The sequence below is a fragment of the Drosophila subpulchrella genome, chromosome 2L (genome assembly GCF_014743375.2).
Source record: "Drosophila subpulchrella strain 33 F10 #4 breed RU33 chromosome 2L, RU_Dsub_v1.1 Primary Assembly, whole genome shotgun sequence".
Lineage (NCBI taxonomy): Eukaryota > Metazoa > Arthropoda > Insecta > Diptera > Drosophilidae > Drosophila > Drosophila subpulchrella.
In genome coordinates, this window is record NC_050610.1 from 20,575,455 (window position 1) to 20,597,366 (window position 21,912).

The window sequence follows — 21,912 nt, forward strand, 5'->3', positions numbered from 1 at the left end:
ACAGTACGCAATTAGTTGGGCACTTAATCCGAGACGAAAACACCAGCAAAAACCACCAGCATCGGGAACATCAGGAGCCACCAAAGCAGAATGACACCCCGATTAGCGCCGGCCATGGAGGGGCTTATCCCATCTGCATCGCCTGGCTTAAATGCCCGGAAATTATTTGGAAGTCCTTAATTGCTTTAAACAGCAAACCAGTGTCCCATTTAATTTTGGGCCCTTAGAGCTGATTAATGAATGTGAAAAAGTGTTTTTAAGACATAAAATACCAAACCAAATCGCATTAATCAGTTGACAAACAAAACAAAAGAAAGTTCAAGGACGTCTGAATCTAAAGGGTAAACAATGGATCTTTTTTGGTGCTCCTGATGAATAGGTGACTTTGGTACACTAAACATAAATTCCATTATTATATAAATGGATTATATCAATAAATGCAGTTAATACTAATATATAATGAAAAAAGTATAGTTATTACTATAGTTAACAAATAAAGGTCTGCCCCAATCGTTATAAGAATTTCAATAAAATATTCGTACTTTCGATCTGTTTGATTTTATAGACATTTAACATTTAATAAAATCGGAATATAAAAGTACAAAAAACATTGCAAATACTTATATTTGACTAGATGAACACCAGTTGTTTAAACTATACTGCGTCTTCGTAGACATCTAGGTTTAGGCAGTTGATCCAGAAGGCATCAATGGTGTGGTACAAATGCGGCAGAGCATTACCGATTCCGTGGTTCTCATCGGTGTAAGTCTAAAAACAAGAAGAAAAAGATATACATTTTCTGAATAAGGTTATAACTCAATTATAATACCTGCTCCTCGAATTGAATATCCTTTTTTTGCAGCAATTTGGCGAGCAATAGAGAATGCTGGTAGTGAACATTATCGTCTCCGGAGCCATGAATCAAGAGGAAGTCATGGGTTTTAAAGTTTTCCAAGTCCAGGAAAACGCTGCTCTCGTTGTATTTCTCCAAGTTATCCTCCTCCGTTGGAAGTCCCATATAGCGCTCGGTGTAAATGGTATCTATAAAATGATGCATATTGCTTATAAGCTCATATTTTTGAGGGAATTATTCACTAACCATAATACAGCCAAGAAGTTACTGGAGCCACTGAAACTCCGCATTGGAAGACACGATCGTTATCCTTCTCGATAGTTTTGGCCGTCATATAGCCTCCATAGCTCCATCCCCAGATGCCGCAACGCTCGGCATCCACATAGGGCAGATTGAGTTGCATCCAGCGAGTGACAAACAGTTGATCCTCGACCTCGTGTTCGCCCAGATTATTGTTGACCGAGAAGAGCAGGTCCTTGCCCTTGTTTCCCGTACCCCTGCCATCGATATAAGCGTAGATAGTCTCCCGGGATGTTGTGACAAAGGCCTCATAGCCCAGGGTAAACCCATTTGTTACCCGCACCGAGTTGGGACCCTGGTACACCACCACGATCAGCGGATACTTCTTGGCCTCATCGAAATTGGGCGGCAGGGCGAGCTTGGCCACTCCAATACTTCCATCGGCCAGGGTTACGTTCAAGAAACGATAGGTGGGGCGCAATTTCAGCTGCAATTGCTGGCGGTACGCAGTATTTGGCTCCCAGTCGACCTGCATCGTTTTTGTGCTGGCCTCAAAGATCCTCGTATAGGAAGGATTGGGTCCATTGCACGAGAGTGTGTAGTATGAGAAAGACTTGCTGAAGGTAGCCGATGCAGAGCGACAGGCTTCACCGTCTACATCAATTTGATCGCAACTGAGGCACTCGTCATTGCTGAACACATGGTACACCGAGGGATTTCCGGGCTGGGTGGCCTGGTAGTAACTATATAATAGAAATATATTATAATTATTATAATGCTATAGATTTATTATGTAGAAACTCCCGTATACTTACAGCTTATCCCTGGCTTCATCATATCCATAGACGGATAAAACTGTGAAATTACCGCGCGACTGCCAACTGTTGAGCCCTGTCTCGAGGTCTAGGTTCCACACCTGGTACCAGTTGTCTATATAGTAACCAAAGATACAGCTCTTGCCTGTGCTGAAGCACTTGGGCGTGCTTATATCCACCCAGCCGAGGGGCTCCTCCAGCCGCTTCACCTCCGCACAGACGCCCTGGTGGCTGCAGCTCTGAATTGAGGCGAGGTTCTGGCGACGATTCATCCAGGTTATGAGCAGGTGCGTCTCATTGGACCAGACAACGTTCTGCAGGATGTGATCGGTGCCAACGATTTCAACGGGAGCCACTATGCGCTGCATGGTGGGTTCATTGTCGGTAACGTCGTAGACTCGTAGGCTCACCAGCGGGTTTTTGGAGCCCGATTTGGGGTACTTGAGATGCTCCTCATGCGGATACTGATAGAACTCGGTTGCCCCGTCACCGTACAGGAAGTAGTTAAAGGTCTCCACATCGGTGTCATCGAAGAAACCCACCGCCAGCTTGGTTCCATCCGCCGACCACCACAGGGCACTTCCACTGCTCAGGACCTCCTCTTCGTAGACCCAGTCGGGAACTCCATTATATACCACTCCGTCCACCCCATCGTCCGTGATGCTAATCTCCGAATCCTCGCTGAAGTGAATATACACATTGTTCAGATAGACGTAGGCCAATCGATCCCGCAGCGGCGACCATCCACAATACTGCAGCTTCTCGCCCTTGTGGATCTGAACGCTAGTATTGCTCTCAATATCATATACATCGTACTGCGCTATATAGGAGTGTCGAAACTTCTCCGTGAGGTTGTGCCGAATCAGGATCTTCGTGTTATCGGGCGACAGTGAAAAGGTGGCCCCCACATAGTTGTTCTGGAAGTTAAGGCGGGTTTATTATAGGTCTTTGGTTAAGCATTCTTGATATCCTACCAGAAATGAAGAGTTTTGGAAGATCACGTCTGTCTTAGTGGCCGCATTAAACTTGTGTATAGATCTGTCTGAAGCTGTGTAGTAGAACTCCTCATCTGCAAGGGGTTAAAATAATAATAAAGTTAATACTATGTCAAGTCCCTCTGGAAAAATGTAGTTCATTAATATCATCAGCATGTTGAATACCAACCCCCTATTTTTTTTAGAAAGTTTCCCTCTACTTTTTCCTTGCATACATATTTTCAGTAGATAAAATTTACGTTTTTTCGAGGAACTAAGCCGAATTTCTTCATTTATTGCTTTTAACTTAAAACTTAAAGAGTTTAGGAAAATATGATCATGTCCATTGAGCTGACAAGCCTGACTTCGTAAAGTTTTGTTGATATAGGCATTTTAAACATCTGAACAAAATGTTATAACTCTTGCTAGAGATTTGAAAAACCTATGAAAGTATTACCAATTAAAATTTCATTGTTTGAATTTGGTATAGTGCCAAAAAAGGAGAAACCTTTAGTTAGCACGTCGAAAGTTAAAGTTAAACAAGAGAAATCTGGCACCGGAGAAGAATTGTGTTGGCCTCAGAAGATGAAGCCATTCCAGGTTTCTAAAAGAAGTATTATCGGTTTAGTTTTGGACGACCCTAAACCGTTTCTTTACATTATCCCGATGAAATCGGCAAGTACCACGAAAAACCAACTTTTTAAGTAATGATATAACTAACGATTGCTAAATCATAGCAAATCTAAAGCTGTTAAACATTATCTGAACACTGCCATTATAGTTAACCAAAAGTCACAGATAAGAAACGAAATATAATCGTGTTATCGAGGTACAACCTGATGATCGTAGTTCACTGCAGATTAGATTTCATGTATTGAACCAAACGAAATTTGTGCGAATTGTGTAAGCTAAGAATCCTTTTCCAGAAGAATGCCTCGTTTTAAGAAATATTCAAAAATATGTCATACAATAGAGGGTAATTTCAAAAAGTTGAACTTATTTGTTCTCCGTGTACGGCAATGAAAGGGACAGCTCAAGTCAGCAAAAGAAACTTCATCGTAAATAGACTTATTGATAAGGGTCGCAGCTCCCGCTGATTATGAAAACAAGCTCGACGGTCGAAATTCCCCTGATGATTATTCACCGCGGGAATATTCTGCATGATAATTCCCCGCGGGATGCACACCAGATGATAACAACCAAAAAAATAACAAGGTTTTGGAATGTAGAAAAACGAACGTTTCTGGGTCGTCGAACCGCTCCGATGAGCAACCAACCTGTTATCCAGGTGCCATTGAAAGTCCGGAGCCCTGAAGTACCATATAGGGCTTCCGTTAGTTCCCACGCTGTTTTATTACCCTCCTCAGCCCGTCCGATCACCGCCCCCAACGATGGACGAAGGCTAACAGCGATGAAGAGGAGAGAGATGACGGTGATCAGTGGCGATTTGACGTGCATGTTGAGTGCCGCCAAAAACCCAATTGATGAAATATCACTTGTTAACCAGCCCACAAAACCGGCGAAACCCGCGTAACCCACAACACGTAACTCTCCGCGGCGCGGCTAAAAAGCAACTGAGTCGGAATCAGAAATCAGAAATCAATTGCAATCACACAGCAATTAGCGTAGACGGCGGCGTCGACTGCGGCAGAGTTTTGGGGCAGAAAGGGAGATTACGAGTCGGAGAGAGATCGTACCTAGTAAGATCGGCAAGGCTGCCAGATGGCCTCAGTTGCAAACCGCTCTTAAAAGTTACACTTGCCTACAAAGATAATACCATTTCGACACACAGATTTAAGACAGTTCTATAGTAGTAATAGTTCTAATTTTTTAAAATTTTTGGTTACTGTCTAAAATTATTAATTAACAAACACTACAAAAATACTTCCTTCCTTGTACTTAATATATTTCAAGAAAAAGTCAACCCAACTTATAAAGAACAAAAAATTCTCAAAACCAATCTGAAAAATTTTAAATATCGAATTGACGTGTTCTGACTTTGCGAGACTACTTTTGCCTTCAAAAACAAAATCAAGATTACTTTCATCTTTATTTGAAGATCGTTTTACACTAAAAAATTATCTAAAGATTACAAGTAAGCCAGACAAATAGTTCTCAATATAAGAATATATCTCTTATTTCTGCTTTCAGTTTTTCTGATTAGTTCAATTCGGTTTTAGTTCAGTGTTTTTTACAATCTTACCAGTCTTCCAGGTGCCATTAAAAAAACGCAGTCTTCCCATGCCATAGAATGACTCCCTTATTTTCCAGGGGGTTTTAGTTCGCCGCTTGTATTTAGCCTCTGCTGGAGAATTCGAACCGAATGCTAATTGTAGCAACAGCAGCGCAACACTCCAGTACTTAACTTCACCGTACATAACTGAACGATCCAAGAATGAACGAGTGAATGAACCGACTTCAGCGACCGTACATGATTATATTAAATTTGAACCCAGTGGAAGAAAGGCCATAGCGAAAGCCCCCATTTAACTATAAAAACCGAAACAAGTGGAAACGGCACTCATTAATAAATATTAACTACTTTACAAAATTAAATCGACAGTTTACTCCAGAAATGAAGGCTTGGGTTTCCCTTGCAGTTGTGCAGTTAAAGTGTAAATTACGTTTTTATCTGAAAGTACATATTCAGTAAACATCGTAAATTTATGGTTTTCAATGAACTTAACTTTTCAAGCCTTTTAAAATAGACATACTTTGTAACAAGCTAGGGAGTAATGATTATCTCAGTATTTTACAAAGTTCAGTATCGTTGTGAAGGTGAGTTCAAAAAAGTTCAAATAAACAATTCACCGATTCATATATGTTCGGTTGTTATATTTAACTTCAATAATCCCTATTAGTTACTTACATTTTTAAAAAAAGTGATGTTTCTTGATTTTATATTTATTTATTAATTAAGTTTATCCTTAATCTTATAAACATTGTTGCATGTTTTTTGTTAAGTTGTGTGGTACTGATCGAGTAACTGAAACTAAAGTTCATGAACTGCGGTCCTAAATTGAGGTTTTAAAGTCCAAAAGGGTTCTCACTGCGGCCGCTGGGCCGTAGGATGCTGATGCTGCAGCTGGTGGTTCGGCTGCTGCTTCTGGAGCTGCATCATGTGCGCCAGAATCTGCGCCTGCTGCTCCAGACACTTGGGAAAGAAGGTCTGCATGAGGTCGACCTTGCGCTCTTCCAGCTCCAGGCGCTGGCGGCAAATCTTGGTCTGCTCGTACAGTAGCTGGTTCTTCCGCCTAACCTCCTCCATGTAAAGAGCCTCCAGCGAGTCGGCGTGCGGCGGATTTACGGATCCGTATGGACGACCACGTTTCCGTGGCACGGGGACAGGTGAGGCGCCAGGCGGGTTGGAGCCCTGAGCTGAAGCTGGAGCCCGAGCAGCAGCCGGATCGGACGCTGGAGCTTGGACTGACACTGGCGCTGCCATGGCTCCGTTCGCGTTGGTGGCCACGCTGATGGTGTTGTTGCTGCTATTGATATAGGCTACCGCCGTGATGGGCTGGTGGTTAACAGTCGAGGTGGCCACAACGCTGCTGCCGCTGTTGTTATTGAAATGTACCGGCTGCTGTTGAAACTGCGTCTCATAGCTTTGCTGGAACTGCTGCTGTTGTTGCTGCTGCTGCTGCTGCTGTTGCTGTTGTGGCGTCTGCAGCTCGAGCAGCTGAGCCGGCTCGGCTGGCGAATACTGTTGCAGCTGCTCCGGAAAGGGCAGCGAGCGATACTCTTCGTCCTCGTACTCCTGCTTGACCACCTCGTCGTACTGGTCCGTAAACAGCTCCGTGCTAAAGCTCATCCCGCCGCTGTTGTTGTTATTGTGGCTGCTGCCATGGTTGCTATTGCTGCTGCTGTTGTAAAAGGTGGCAGCCGGCGGCTCAGAGGCCAGAACAATAGCCTGCTGTTGCACAGGCTGCTGCTGTTGTTGCTGTGGTTGCTGCTGCTGCTGCTGTTGCTGCTCGTTGGGCGCATCATCGCGTGGCGGCGTCATGTCCCGATTATTGAGCAGTGCCTCTGGTGGCAGTGGCTCGGCGTTCTTGGGCCTATGCAGGTTCTTCAGGATGCGGTTGATGATGTCGTACTTCTTCCAGCGCGTGGCTTGGCTGGAGGGGTCCGCCTGCAGTTGTTTCTTCACCGACCTGTGGGGAAAAAGCATGCCAAAATGGTCAGTACAACATAGACCCTAGGTCAAGGAACACTCACCTGAACTTGGCCCTGGTCTGATTGACCTTCATCTGGATCTCCTCGGGCTTCACGTCCACGGCGAACCGGTCGCGAAGCTCCTCGGACCAGCGGCCGAAAAATATGGTATTCTTGCCGGTGCGAGTCAGCCGCCAGTTGTCGCGGCCCCAGATCTCGTAGAGACGCTCCTCCTCGCTGGGCGTCCAGTAGCGACGAGCCTTCTCCTTGGCCCGGCCCTCGATCACCTCCTGGCCGCCACACATGGCCAGATCCTGCTCGGACCCGGCTGTACTGCCTCCGCCTGCGTTCAGCGCGACCTTCTCGTAGTCCATGGACCGATCTGCTCCAGCTCCGGCTCCTGCTCCTCTGTCTCGGCGCTCTTGGATTTGAGTGTCCCTGTGGCCAGCGTCCGAGTTACACAATTCGGCGAGATGGGACAATTGTGGAAAACACGGGGGAAGCCAATAGTTTTCTGCACAAAAAATCAACAACAGCTCTGATACACAGAAGAGTGTGACCGTGCGTCGCGAAAATCCGAAAGCGCATAGGGAAAATGAAAAGGCGTTGCATCAGGGGTATTCCTAAAATACTCTATTCTAACCATATATTCTTGTATTAATATTAAATAAATAAAAATTAAAACATTTCTTTTAACAAGTTAAAATTTTTAATAAATAACAGAGCGCCTAGCTGAATTTAAATACATCCAGGCAATTAAATCTTTACCAAAAGATATATTTAACATAAAAAAATTAATTTAATGGTAACATAAGCTAAATATTAAAAAAGAACACAAGCCTTCATCTGACGAGCCTTTAAATTGAAAACATTGGAATGAATAGATGCGCAAACCGGTAGATGTACAAAAAATATACCATTTTTTATATGAAGAATAGTTATTAGGTTAAAAACATTAACAAAAATAACACTTTTACAATTGCACTTTACAAATAAATGATGGAAAACAAAACATTATAACAAAATGTTATAAGTGGGAATGCATTTCCTCACCGATGAGCTCTCCTATATAAGCGGTTACTTCCCTTTGGTCACACTAATAGTATTTTAGGTATTTTTGGGCTTCCGTTGTCTGGTACTCGGTCACGTACGAAAATGTTTGGATAGCCGGAACAAATCTTAAACAAACCTCGGAAATTGCGAAATGAGCGGCCAGAAGCACCTGCGATTGCGCTACTACACCTCCTTGGAGGAGGCCTTGGTGGTGAAGCTGTGGCGCGAGCACCTGCCCGACATTCCCTCCTACACGGACAACCTGCCCATTTTCCGGGAAATTGCATTCGGACTGCAGCAGCATGGCATCCGCCTGAACAAACAGGAAGTTCGCCGGCGCATCAACAGCTATCGCAATAGATATTTGTAAGCAGTATTAACTAGATCCCCAGTAGAGTTCAGGGAGTATGATTTGGCAATCATAGAGTCTTCTATAAGAACTTCCATCATGAGTGCATATTCCATCAGCTCAGCTTACAGAACGTACGAACGATTGTATAAAGATGTATTGCCAAGCTTTGTATGGGGATTGCCTTAAAGATCCACGCGAATTCTTCAGTAAAAATCTCTTTTAAGACGAAAACATCGCGGTCCGTCAAAGATATTTATATATAATTCTTAACCATTTGACCATATGTTGGGTTTTTTAAGCTTAAGAACTCGAAAAAGCAATAGAAACAAAGACGTTAGGACCATTTTACAAAATTATGTTGGGTTATAATTGAAAGAAATGGAATACTTAATAGGAATAATGACTAACTTAATCTACATAATATGGGATATGATATGTAATATTATTTTAAAGAAGTTAATAGCATGGTTAATTTTTTCGAGCCCATATCATTACAGGAAAAATAAGCTTAGCTATTTGAACCAATTTTTTTAAAACTAAACCTGCTCTTCGATTATAATTTACATTACTTTACATATTACAACATTTGCCATTATAATCTTACCCCTAATTTTAACGTATCCATTCCTCCCCAGAAACGAGCGAAATCGCTTGGAGGGCAACCCAGACGTCCAGTCGGACTGGCGCCTCTACTCGCTGATTGACTGCCTCTTTCGTCCTGCCAGAGCCGCGAAGGACGTCTTCCACGCTCACAATGTAGTGGAGGAGGCCGCTGCCAAAGCTCGGGCGGAACTGCCTGCCCTGCCGCCCCTGCAACTCACCTCCTCTGCCCAGGTCAAGTTCGAACGCGATGCGGACGGAAGTGCCTTTCTGGACCCACAGCCAATGCTGCGTTCGTTGGTAAAGACAGAGGCTCAGCAAGATACCTATCACCAGGTGAAGACTGAAACGGAGTACAAGCCCACGGAAGTGAAACTGGGACTTGTGGGAACTACTGCAGAGAGTGCCACAAGGCGGGCACCACTGACGCCCGCCAATCACCAGTCCCCACCCGATGCAGAGGATCCCACGCATGCGGCCCACACAAATGGCCAGCCGGAGGCAGAGCGATCTGCGTCGAAGAGAAAACGAGGAAGGCGCAGCATACTGCCTCGCACTGGCCAGATCACTATGGCCGCTGTGGAGGGTCTGCGCAAGGAGAACAAGATGCTCCAGGAGCAGAACGATGCCTATCTGCTGGCGCTCGAGCAGAAGGAGAAGCAGTTCCTGCTGATGGAGCAGAACTTCATGGCCTACATGAAGCGGCAGAAGGAGCTGCTGGCGCTCATTCAGCAGAAGGGCATCAAGCAGGAACTGGACCGTGACTTTTAGCTTTAAGTGGAGAACAGGAGCCGCCGGGGAATCTCAACGCCATACCCTGCGCATTTCATTTCGTTCCTTCGCCAGACTCTGAAAACTAGTTCATAAGACGTACAAAGCAGCATAGCTAACCGAAGATATTTTTATTTTATGTGTCCTTTTTTGGTAGCAGAGTCCATTCGAATTGGCTTAACAGTGTGTTTATTATAATCTTTGTAAAAGATCTCCATTTGGTAAGATCTTAGAGTTAACTCTAATTTTATTAAAAAATTTAAGCAAAATAAGAAAATTGAATTCTTGAGTTTGGGTCCCAGTTGTGGTTTTCTGATATTTTGAAAATTTGTTTAGCATTTTTAGACTGACGTATAGACAAACTTCGTTGTTACAAGCCCTTTCTAAAACCATCTTAAATATTAGATTTATAGGTTTATTAGGGTTTTTTAGTTTAGGTAGTTGTGCTAAATTTACATTGATGCACATAAGAGGCTTGAACTGAGAGCAATACCCCAGTATTTGGTTAACTTATCGGTGTTGTATCCCTGCAGTTTCACATGCGGGTGAATACCCAGCTTTGATGTGCAACGGAAATGTTATTAATTTATTATCTTTTAATTAAAAAATGTCCACAATGAGAGAGCTACTATAGCACTGATAATTTAAAAGTATAAATACCATATAAGAAGTATGAATTCCTATTTAGTATGAAGCAAAATGTTGAAGAAATTCGTTGCAATTTTTTTGGCTTTCGCCAGCATTGATCTGGGTTTATCCTTCGACAAATACTCTACTGAAATATTAAATGGTGAGCTTTTTAAACCGAAACATAATTATATTATACGATTTAAACAATATTTTAGGAAATCCACATAACTTAGCCATTAATTCGAGCCCCTTTATAAAGATCCATGAGGGATACTATTACTTTGGACAAGATTCGGTGAATTGGTATGTTGCCTACGAGAACTGCCGCAAGTTGGGATCAGAACTGGTGGCCTTCGAATCTAACCAAGAGTTTGATGCCGTTATTGGGTATATAGGGAGAAATCTAGAACGCAGGAAATTCTGGACATCCGGTAATGATCTAGGGAAAACTGGAACCCACAAATGGTTTAGCAATGCTCAGCACATAAATTTAAATCGATGGGCATCTGGACAACCCGACAATTATAAAGGAGTAGAGCATTGCATACAGTTTGGCTACATATACGTAAACTCAAAGGAGTACCAATTAGACGATAATCCCTGCAGCGCATCAAAGAACTATGTTTGTGAGGCTCCAGAGCAAGAAACTATATCTATTGTTGTTTGGAAATAGAGCTGATTGTAATTAGTTTGATTAAACAAAAAGGGTTTCCAATTATTGAAGAATAGTTTCAACTAATTCAAATTAACACACTTAAAATAGTTTTTTATCTGTTCAAAATTAACGTTTTAAGAAAATGTATAGAAATTGGAACACATATAGTCATGATCATATAATTATATTAAAATAACATAATATTTAATGGACATATTGCTTTCCAATTGTGTTTGATTAACATTTGTTCTTAATAAAAATAACATTTTATAACAGTTGGTGCCATAATTCTAAAGAAAAAACAATATTTAGGGGCATATTTGTAAAATTACCTGTGCAAATAAATAGCACTCATTGGATTTAAATTAGAAAATTTTGCTTCGAATTTTTCTTTCTTAAGAAGTGTTGAGATTTTTGAAAAGAATCTTTTTATACCCTTGCAGAGGGTATATTGATTTCAGTCAGAAGTTTGCAACGCAGTGAAGGAGACGTTTCCGACCCCATAAAGTATATATATTCTTGATCAGCATGACTAGACGAGTCGATCTAGCCATGTCCGTCTGTCCGTCTGTCCGTCTGTCCGTCTGTCCGTCTGTCCGTCTGTCCGTCTGTCCGTCTGTCCGTCCGTTTCTACGCAAACTAGTCTCTCAGTTTTAAAGCTATCGGGCTGAAACTTTCCCAAAAGTCTTATATCTTTTGCAGGTAGTATATAAGTCGGAACCAGCCGGATCGGACAACTATATCTTATAGCTCCCATAGGAATAATCGGACAAAAAAATGAAAAAAAATTATATCTTTGGTGTTTTTTAGCATATAAACTCCTAAGCTTGGAAATAACAATTTTTAAATAATTTTGAATTTTGAATTAAATTTTATCGAAATCGGACGACTATATCATATAGCTGCCATAGGAACGATCGGAAAATTTGTGGAAAAATAATATGAAAAAAATTTTAGCTTCGGTGTTTTTCAACATATAACCTCCAACGCTTGGAAATAACATTTTTTAATTAGTTCTGAATATCGAATTAAATTTTATCAAAATCGGACGACTATGTCATATAGCTGCCATAGGAACGATCGCAAAATTGGTAGGAAAATAATATGAAACAAATTATAGCTTCGGTGTTTTTTAACATATAACCTCCTACGCTTGGAAATAACATTTTTTAATTAGTTCTGAGTTTCGAATTTAATTTTATCAAAATCGGACGACTATATCATATAGCTGCCATAGGAACGATCGGAAAATTGGTAGGAAAATAATATGAAACAAATTATAGCTTCGGTGTTTTTTGACATATTATCTTATACTATTGGGAATATCATTTTTTGTGTTTTTAAATTTAATAATTATAGCTGCAAGGGTATATAAGCTTCGGCTTGCCGAAGCTAACTTCCTTTCTTGTTTATGATAAGTCTGGGCGATTTGGACTTGCCACAAAGTTTACAGCCATATCTTTGGGTAGTTAAAAATCACTATCCAAGCTTAAATCAGATTTAATTGAAATTGCAATTTTGAGCAATTTGTTGGACATCTTATTTCTTTTAAATTTTTTTCCGAATTTCGATAGTATAGTTTTTAAAAAGTGTGAAATCACATAGCTTTCGAGTTTCTAATCGATTTTGAGCTATTATGGATGGGTTATTTTGACTGTGGTCTAGGGTTGCTGTTATCTGTGTTAGACAAGACTCCAAATTTTTAAATTTTCTTTTAATATTCCAAAAATTTTAATTTTGAAATTCTGAAAATTTTTAAAATATGGTTTGGGTCCAGGTTAGCCAACGGTTTAGTGTATTTAACAACCTTATTTGTTCAACTACCAGATAAAAGAGGGACCATCGCCGCCTACCGAAATAATCCCAAATAAACTTAACAGGGCTGTTATTGCCGCCGAGTTAGTTGGGCGGTTTTCCAACTGGGCTCTGTTAGTTGGTTGGACTTGTTTCTTCGCAGAGTGACCGCTTGGAGTTATTTTGAAAAAGCCAAAACGTTAGGAAGAGGGTAGGGTGTTTCCTTCGGCCGGCTGCGGTCATACGGTTGTTTTTGCGTGGAACTTCGAGCGAAACGGTTGTGTTTTTGCGCGAGTGTGCGGGTGGCGGACGCGCGTGCCAATCGGAAAAGGCCTACAAATCAAATGTGTGTTCGCAAAAGCAGCGAATCCAGGTGTGTGTGTGTGTGCGGTGCGGAGAAAGCCAGATAGCTTTTGGATTAAGATAAAGATAAAGATAAAGATCGCTGTTGAAAGGGGGTACAAAAAAAGAGAGGGGAAAACAAGTGCAGCAACACACAGAAATTTAAATGTTTGCTGTGTTTCCCTTTGAGTGTGTGCAATTGTGTGCGAGCATCGCCTAAATAAACAACAAAAATTCAATTTGCAGCAGAGAGAGGGGGAGAGAGAGAGAGAGAGAGAGCGCTGCCGCTGCATGTGGCAGGTCCCAAAATCCCAATCAGAATCAGCTGGCCTCTCCCTGTTGTGTTGGCCAGTGTAAAAGTTTCCTTTTTCCGCTTGCATTCTGGACACACACACATCTCTCCGTCTCTTTCTCCGGGGCCGCTACACTGGGCTACAAACGAAGTGAAAACCCGTTTCGCTTCATTTCGTTTTATCGCTTCCCCCACTGATTCTGTTTTTTTTTCTGCTGTCGCGTCACGCCTTGTTGTTGTTGCTGCTGCATTGCAGTTGTTGCTTTTCTTAATGCCTCTCATTCATTCATAGAAAACGGTCAACGCAATTTCTTTCATTTTCGCCCAAAAGAGCAGCCAAAAAGCCAACGTAAAAATTAACAAAGCCAAAATCAAAAGAAATCAAATTTCAAATTCGTGCGGCCACCAGCAAACCAACAAAAACAACAACGTTGAAAATTATCAAAATCATCATCATCAGCAGCACAAAAATCGAAAATTACCCCGCTGCATGTGTGTGTGTGTGATGTAAGTTCGATAATAATTCGTACAATTGAAAAAGTTTATTTCGTATATCTATATCTATGTACATATGTATCTGGTCTATTATGGCAGGTCTAACTGCCGCTATTGTTAGCCCTAAATTGACTTCCTTTCGTTTTCCGCTTGCTTGTGGAATTCACTTAATATTATATCGTTATCGTACCGAAAACTGTTTTCGAATGCCCAACTAAGTATAACTTTTGAGATATCCCACAGAAGAAAAGAAAAAAAAATTCGAAACAAGCAAATACCACGTTGTACTACATCTATAAAGCTCCTATCACTTATTAAATTGAACATACAAAAGCCGTACATATAACTTTAGAGATATCCCACAGGAGAAAAGAAAAAAATTCATAACATGGCTTTTTTATAAAAGCAAATATTACATTGTAGTACTTCTATGTAGTTCTTATCATCTAATAAACATATAAGACGTAAATAAAAATTTTGAGTTATTCACAGAAGAAATGAAAAAATTCCAAACCTGACTACTTTTTCGAATACATCATTCAACATCTATATAGCACTAAATAAGTTGAAAATGTACACATACACAGAGAAAATTCTGACTTCTTATCTGAGTTGAAAATGTTCTTAGAAATAGAACGACAATTTTAAGTTGAAAATGTTTTTATTTTGCTCGAATCAAGTTGATTGGCGGTATTTAAGTACATTGTATGTACAAATAAACTATTAGTTCAGTTTTTAGTGTATACTTATCAAAAAGTTGTTAAATAAACTCTATTTAACTTTTCTCTTCTCACCATTTCGTTCTTATATTGATACCAAAATGTACTTACACGGTTTTTAAGAACGATTGTTCTCAATTCAAGAACAATGTTCTTGGATAGTTTTCTCTGTGTATATATAACTTTTAAGATATCCCACAGAAGAAAGGAAAACAAAGAAACAAGCAAATATTATTAAATTAAACATTTGAGCCATAGATATAACTTTAAAGTTATCCCACCGAAAAAAAATCGAAACATGTTTTTTTTTAACAAAGCCAGTACCAGATTGTACTAAATCTATGTATATTGCTCTTATCACTTAAAAAAAACAACTTATGAGAAATCCCACATAAGAAGATAACAAATTTCGAAACATATAATAGCCATGAAACATCAAAGGAATTACCAAATTCCACATCTATATATCACTTATCAACTGTTAAATAGAACATATAGGCCATAAAATAGCAACCTAGCTATGATTGGGTTTTTTCTCAGATAATAATCATGCAGGTCTAGACCGCAAGGTTTTTGATAACGTTCTTGGTAATAACAATCAAATCATAACTCGTTCTCTATCTTGCCCAAGCAATTTGGCCTCACTTTTCGGTTTTCCCTCGATTTGATTAACTCGATTTCCAATCGCCTTTTAATTATCGCATAAACAAAACATTTGTTAACACATTAAAAATTTGTTCGGTATTTGTTTTCTTTCAAAACAGCTCTTTAAGATCCCCGAAGAACACATAAATCTTGTCGTCGTTTGTGGCTACATATTGTCACTAAATGAATACCTGAAAGTATACAGCTTAACTTGTGCGGACGTCTTTTAAAAATAGAATTTGCTGGGTGCCGACGCAAAGTAAGAAGGGGATTACGAAATAGATATTTCTTTATAAATTTATAAGTTAATTTTATGAGGTCTTATTGAAACATTTAGTATATTACGTAATAATAAATACTGCTTGTTTTTTCCGATTTAAAATTAGAGTATTAAAGTAAATAAATAGATATAACAATAGATATAACATCGAAACCAAGCTGTTCAAACTGGCATTATAACGCACCTAACGTAATTCCGCTGTTTATAAGTAAAATATTTGCTAATTATCCGGATATTTACGCAGTGTAGCTCCATGTGTTCCACCCTATTATGAACTATTTATATTTGATAAACACTCGCTTATTTACTCCATTAGTATTATTAGAGCATTTTCTGGTTCATCAAACGATCACTGAACAAATGTTTTGCCCAGTAATGGATATTATTTGTAGAGAAAGGTACGGAATCGCACGTAAGAGCTGTCCTTCAAATGAAAGAATTCTGTTCTTCAGACAGAAAGTTAGATGCCGTGTCGCATAATGTTGAAAGATGATAAGATATGTGGGTGGGGACGTGGTGACTGAGTGGGGCACCGAACGCAATGCGGTGGTTGGATTACGTAGAACCTTGGACACGAGGGCGCAGATAAGCTGGGAAAGATTTATAGTTTTAAGATAAACTTTGAAAGAAATAATTATCCCATTATGTTAGGGCGGAAGTGCACAAACGCTTTACTTTGTATAGATAGCTGTTAGGAATATATGAAATGTTGAATTTACATTTACTTAATACCAAATAATTAAGCGAAAGATTCGAAATCATTTCTCAGAAATTAATGTGTTTTATTTATTAACGTGTTACAAAATTGAATTTATTTTTAATGAATTAATTTATTTAAGTAGATTTTTCTTTTGGACTCTCAAAATCCGTAAACTGAGATTGGTATCTTTGGAATATTACATGACACCCACCAACAACTGACGCAACAAAAAAGCTTACATGAATTTACAACTAATTTTGTTTGTCATAGCGACAAATCTTGGGCAACAACATTTATAAAACTGATTGACAAAAAAACCGGCTTCAAATGACCCAGCTTTTCCATTGATTTTTGGAGCGCTGAGCTCCGGCTTTAACTCCCCCTCTTTCGGGTGAAATCGTATCAAAAATGTGTTAAATAAATGTGCTAAAAATCATTTGTTTTTAAAATTTATATACACTCAAATTGTGTAAAGTTCATCAACTAAGTACATTAAAACATAATGTAATCCATTTCTGGCAAATGTAAATTAGAAAAGGTCTGAGATTTCGTAGTCCACATGGATTAACGAGCTCTTGACCCTTCCCCTGAATTCCTTATTGGTATTGGCTTACCATCTTGTGGCTAACCGCAAATAAGCATTTTTGCGCATTTTGTTTTCGTTTGCGCTTTACACTTTCCTAGACCCCCCAGACCCTAGGAATCAGTCAGTTGTAAAAGTTTAACTTTGGGTTACCACCGTCGTAAGTCAGGTGCGGATTTTTAAAGAGAGGAGTAGGTTCTTACTTCTAAAATAAGAGATTAATAAAAGAAAACAACTTAGCACTCAACAAGTTTTTTTTTAATATTGAAACCGTATAATTTAAAAAAAATATAATATAATATTATTATAATAAATAACAATATATTATTATTATTATTATTTCTTTTTTATTCCTTGTATTCCTTGCATTTTGTTTATATAATAATACAAAGTTTTAAAATTGTAATAAAGTATATAATTTAAAGAAGCTTGTTTATCAACTTAATGCCTTTTAACAAATAGCATCTTATTTTAAAGTTAATAAAATAAATATAAAAACATTCTGTATGCTTAAGCACATTTTGATTTTTCCAGAAGAGCAGTTTCCTGGCTTAGCAATAAAATGTAAACAAATGTATACTTTTGTTTTTTGATTGCTATTTTCTTTGTGCTTTTCCAATTTTATAATTTTCATTTATGCCCTCAACTAGCCTTTACCTTTTGCTTTTACCTGCCGGTCTATCTAACTCAAAAGGGGATTTTTCGGGCCGTCGCTTTGTCATGACAACTGCAGGGCAACAAAATGTTTTTCCTACTTCCTCTAACAATTAGGCACGCAAAACCGTCAGTCAGTCAGCCAGTCAGGGGCATGGCCAGGGGTGTTTCACCTGAGAGGGGCAGGGGGGCTGTTCTGGGATTGGGGCGGGACAGGTGCGCCCCTTGTGCGGTGTTCTGACACCTTTCTCCACGGCCAGAGGGCATGTCATCGTCAGCATGACATGCGTTGGGCGGCGGCTTATGCTTAATGGTTGATTGAATTGAAAGGAAAGAAAAGAAAGTGGGTTGTTTTCAGGGGCTGTAGATGTGTTCTTGTGCGGCTTAACCCCTAGATGGAGGTACTACGAAAGTTACCGGGTAACGCGTTGGAACAAACGCTCCTTTTGGGGTCAACCTATAGGAATATTTTCTATGTTGGCATGGTTTGTAAATACAAATTTGATTTTCGGCAATTCATTTCTGTTTAAGGGTCAGGATAACGCCCATTAGCCATAGTGATGATAAATGTGATAAATTTAAAGAACGTATGACTAAGTGGTATGGAGTAGTAGGTATGTATATTCTTAAGATCTTTGGTATAGTTCGTTTCATTTTAACGGAATAATGCAATTGGCAACACTTATCAAAACAATTTGTGTTGGTTAAAATTATAGGTTGCATAAAAGTTATTATTATTTAAAAGAGTTTGTTCTCCAGAACGGTTCTAAAAAATATAAAGTCATGTCCGTTGAAAAATATATATCTTTTAGAGTTATAAGAGCTGAGGCCACCAAATCTATTTTAATTAATGCCGAATTTGTTGGTGAACGGAATTTTATGATTTATTGAAAAGGTTATTTAAAGTTAAGAAACTGTTTACTGAACTTAGTTATTATTTTAAGAACGTAGAAATTCCAATTGGTTTTCAAAAATGTTCAATGAAGTGTTTTTCTTATTTTTTCAGATATATACCCCACAAGGACATCAAGCTTGATATTCAACTTTAATTCTACAATTATCAAAGTAAGCTTATAAAAAGGCACGATATTCCAAGCTATTCGGTAGTCGAATATAATAAACCCTTGCAGGTTAAAAAATAATTTCTAAATAGGCATTTCTTGGTAAAATATTTTATATACCAGCTGCGGAATAATATAAGAAAGAGATACAGAAAAATAGAATGTTCGAAATGTAGGTAACACATTTTCATTAAAGAGTATTGACCGATTTCTGCATAATATTATACTTAAGCGTCAGTTTATGCAGCTCGGGCAACAAAAGTTTAGTTGTAATTAATATGCAAATGCATAAAGTTCGAGCGATGAGAGAAAATGGGCGCCAGATAAAGAAATGGAAAACTTGAAGGCGACGTCGAAGACATTTGCACAAATCATTGGTTAGCAGTGCCAGAGTTGCCTAATTGTTATGCAAAAGGGTTGCTCATGAAAGCCAGACAGTTGCTGTTGTTGTTTATGGCATTATTATTCTTTGTTTTGACTAGGTTCTTTTAAACTCAATTGAACCTTTGATGCACAGTCCAGGGTCCAATTAAAAGGATATCACATGATATATATATTAACTAATATAATAATATTTTTTTATACCTTCAATTTTGCAATACAAGTAGGTCTCCGAAATTGGTGCACTCGGGTAAAGAAAGGAGGAAATTTAATTAAAAATCGTTTGCCACTACCCCCATAAGTTATTTTAGCCAAGCCGGCACAGTTTGTGTGTAGTTTTTGGCAGCCTTCCAAGTGGCAAATGCCGTCAATGCTGTCAGTTTCTTTGTACCCAGAGAAAAAACTGTAACCTTTTTGAGCCTAAAATGTTGTCTTAAATTTGAATAATGGATGTCCCACATTTTTAGTTAATTAGGCCTGTTTTGATTAAAGTAAGGAACAAGTTTTAAGTCTTTACTCAATGTGCCAAAAGTTTTAAAGGAAATATTTATTCCAAGTGCATAAGGTTGCGAGATAAAACTAGGAGGATAGACCATGGGCGATGGAGTATGGCAGCCACTCAAACTTGACATAGACTTGGTCCTTTGGCCTCTGATGGTATGTGTCTCCTAGGACTTGTGGTTGAATGTGTGTGTGCGTGTCTGAGGACAAGGACGAGAGGTCCATGTGAGCACAATGGCACACGGGCCATGGGCGGGGCCCCAAAACGTTGGCAGTCCTTAGAAGAAACCAATTTCATCACTTATTGTCCCCAGCCAAGCTGGCAAAGAATCAATCCTGTGAGCCTCTCCTAGCCTCTGATGGGATTTTCGCACTGCCTTAAGTTGGTTTAGATTTGGCTTGAGCATCCTTTTAAACGAATTAATGGAAAATGCATTATACTTTTCAGTTACCTTCTTACTTTGTTGATTACTTAAAAGCCTTTTCTCACGCACAGGCGAATGCATTGGAAAATGACAAGAGCCCTTGCGGCTTTTTAAATCGATAGTTGTAGAGAGGTAAAAGAGGCTGAATGAATGGTGATCGAATAGACCTTCGGCTTGGTGATATGCCCATCTATTTAGCTAAGGGGACTAAGAACATTTCAGTTTATTAAGCCTCATTGAAAATCGATTGAGCAGAAAAATGGAATCTTATTGCTGACACAATGCAAAAAAGTGGGCAGTTTTATAACCCTAACTACAATACATTATTCAACGAACAGCTTCATTCTGTTCTAATTAAATTGATTGATATTTTCTAAATATATTTTTACTTTTCACCTACGTTTTGGAAAAGATGTCAATTGGTTCTATTTATTACTTGTTTTGTTGTTAAACGTATACTTGAATATTATTTTTGTTTTTTTTCGGAGAGAGCATAGTATATATGGATCTTTTTTACGTTTTGAGCAACCGAAATTTTTTGTTTAACGTGGCTAAGTATTTAACTTGCAGGAAAAATAATCCTTTGTCTAGCCTTTTCCGTTGTCGCGTTCTCTTTTCTGTGGAAAATATGCCAACGTACTCAAGTTTCCTGAAGCGTCATAAGTACCGACAAATTGCCTTCATAAGCTACGCAGTCGTTTTTATTATGCTTTTGAGAACTCATTAAAACCCACAAGAAGAACCTTAAAACAATTTTTCCAGGCGCTAAGGGTTATTGTGAATTTAAAAAACAAAAACAATATATTTTCTAAGTAAAGTTTTTTTTAGCCTTTGCTTCTTGAAAATGATTTTCTTTAAACAAAAATAAATGGTTCCCCCATAAAATTTGGGAGATTCATTAATATTACTACGTTTCATGGATATTTTTTAAAAATTTCTGAGTACTTTAGTGCGTTATTCACTTGTTTTTTAGTTTCCTTTTTAATGTATGCCTCTGAGGGACTAGTTTTCACTATTCAGCAGGAGAGAACGAAAAGCTGCTTAAAAGGATTAGCGTTGCATAAAAGATGAAAATGTCCTTGACCAAAATGCTGCAAATTGAGGCTGCTGCTGCTCTCACTTTCTGCATTATTTCTCGCTTTTACAGGGAAAAACGTAATGTACACATGTACGGCGAGACGCATTAAAGATGTGATGTTTTGAAAAATAAATAAATAAGTGTCCATTTTAAATTTAGAACTTAAATTTTTTGTAGCTTGCAATTTAAGATGTTTCATTTATCTCTGTCGGTTGACTTCTATACCTAAATGTTTAGTTCTTATCATTCTTTCCATTTCATTTTTTGTGACATTCTTCTTGAACCTTTTTCTTTCCCAATCCATTAAAATCGGTTGCCTATGGAACTATTTATGTTTTCCTGATTTATTTTATACTAAGTATAGGAAATGTACAATTTATAAACTAAATATTTCAAACAGAATTTATCGCATAGGTACAAAACATTCAGATTCAATGCTTTGAGCCAAAGTGCATTTATCAACATCGTTCTGAATAATAAACTATCAAAAGCCGAAACTAATGGAATTCACCTGGCTCTTCCCCTGGATAAATGGTCCCCGAACTCGTCCATCGAAGCATCCAGTCGGTAAATCAATGTGCCACCTCGGTAGAATTCATCCATTAGGACCAGCTCGTCGAACACCCGGTGGCGCAGTTAACAAGCGAAAAAAAATAATGACGGTACTGGGTGTGGACAATCGATCCTTGCACAGGCCCAGTAATATCATTAAAAACAAATTGAGCACATTAATAAATATGAATTATGATTGTTAATAAAAAGGAGTATGGCCAGAGTGAGGGAAAATGTGGGGAAGAATGGGAAAGTGGCATAGTTTCGGGGGAATTTTCACGCCCAGTGGCAGTTGACACCCACTCAACGCCACGC

General features: G+C 39.0%; 5 protein-coding genes across 10 annotated transcripts in view; 3 read left to right on the forward strand and 2 right to left on the reverse strand.

Moving 5' to 3' along the window:
• Positions 1–653: 653 nt before the first annotated feature.
• LOC119548252 (venom dipeptidyl peptidase 4) lies at positions 654–5,236 on the reverse strand. Of its 2 annotated transcripts, none has more exons than XM_037855396.1 (6): positions 5,086–5,236; positions 2,883–2,977; positions 1,909–2,825; positions 1,100–1,836; positions 830–1,041; positions 654–768 (listed from the first exon to the last, which is right to left on the reverse strand). In XM_037855396.1, exons 1-6 carry the CDS (start codon positions 5,123–5,125, stop codon positions 655–657), a joined length of 2,115 nt encoding a protein of 704 aa, XP_037711324.1. In that variant the 5' UTR covers positions 5,126–5,236; the 3' UTR covers position 654. The 2 variants fall into 2 exon arrangements, with proteins under 2 accessions (XP_037711324.1, XP_037711323.1); XM_037855395.1 differs by lacking the exon at positions 5,086–5,236 and adding an exon at positions 4,160–4,455.
• Positions 5,237–5,808: 572 nt separating this feature from the next.
• On the reverse strand, positions 5,809–7,599 carry LOC119548500 (putative uncharacterized protein DDB_G0271606). The gene is made up of 2 exons (XM_037855780.1): positions 7,098–7,599; positions 5,809–7,033 (listed from the first exon to the last, which is right to left on the reverse strand). Exons 1-2 carry the CDS (start codon positions 7,406–7,408, stop codon positions 5,929–5,931), a joined length of 1,416 nt encoding a protein of 471 aa, XP_037711708.1. The 5' UTR covers positions 7,409–7,599; the 3' UTR covers positions 5,809–5,928.
• Positions 7,600–8,173: 574 nt separating this feature from the next.
• LOC119546758 lies at positions 8,174–10,082 on the forward strand. The gene is made up of 2 exons (XM_037853291.1): positions 8,174–8,453; positions 9,075–10,082. Exons 1-2 carry the CDS (start codon positions 8,239–8,241, stop codon positions 9,808–9,810), a joined length of 951 nt encoding a protein of 316 aa, XP_037709219.1. The 5' UTR covers positions 8,174–8,238; the 3' UTR covers positions 9,811–10,082.
• A 427-nt stretch (positions 10,083–10,509) lies between these two features.
• LOC119546355 (C-type lectin 37Da-like) lies at positions 10,510–11,113 on the forward strand. Its single transcript, XM_037852583.1, has 2 exons — positions 10,510–10,600; positions 10,656–11,113. The coding sequence occupies exons 1-2, from the start codon at positions 10,510–10,512 to the stop codon at positions 11,111–11,113; spliced, it is 549 nt and encodes a 182-aa protein (XP_037708511.1).
• A 2,015-nt stretch (positions 11,114–13,128) lies between these two features.
• LOC119546888 (beta-1,4-glucuronyltransferase 1) overlaps positions 13,129–21,912 on the forward strand; it is a 39,458-nt gene continuing 30,674 nt past the window's right edge. For 2 of the 5 annotated variants that reach the window (XM_037853505.1, XM_037853509.1), the window contains exons 1-3: positions 13,129–13,262; positions 13,816–14,030; positions 18,606–18,664. The gene's annotated coding sequence lies outside the window, so the exon portion shown is untranslated. The remainder of the gene's footprint in view (positions 13,263–13,815; positions 14,031–18,605; positions 18,665–21,912) is intronic. The other 3 variants (XM_037853507.1, XM_037853506.1, XM_037853508.1) reach the window with 3 other exon arrangements.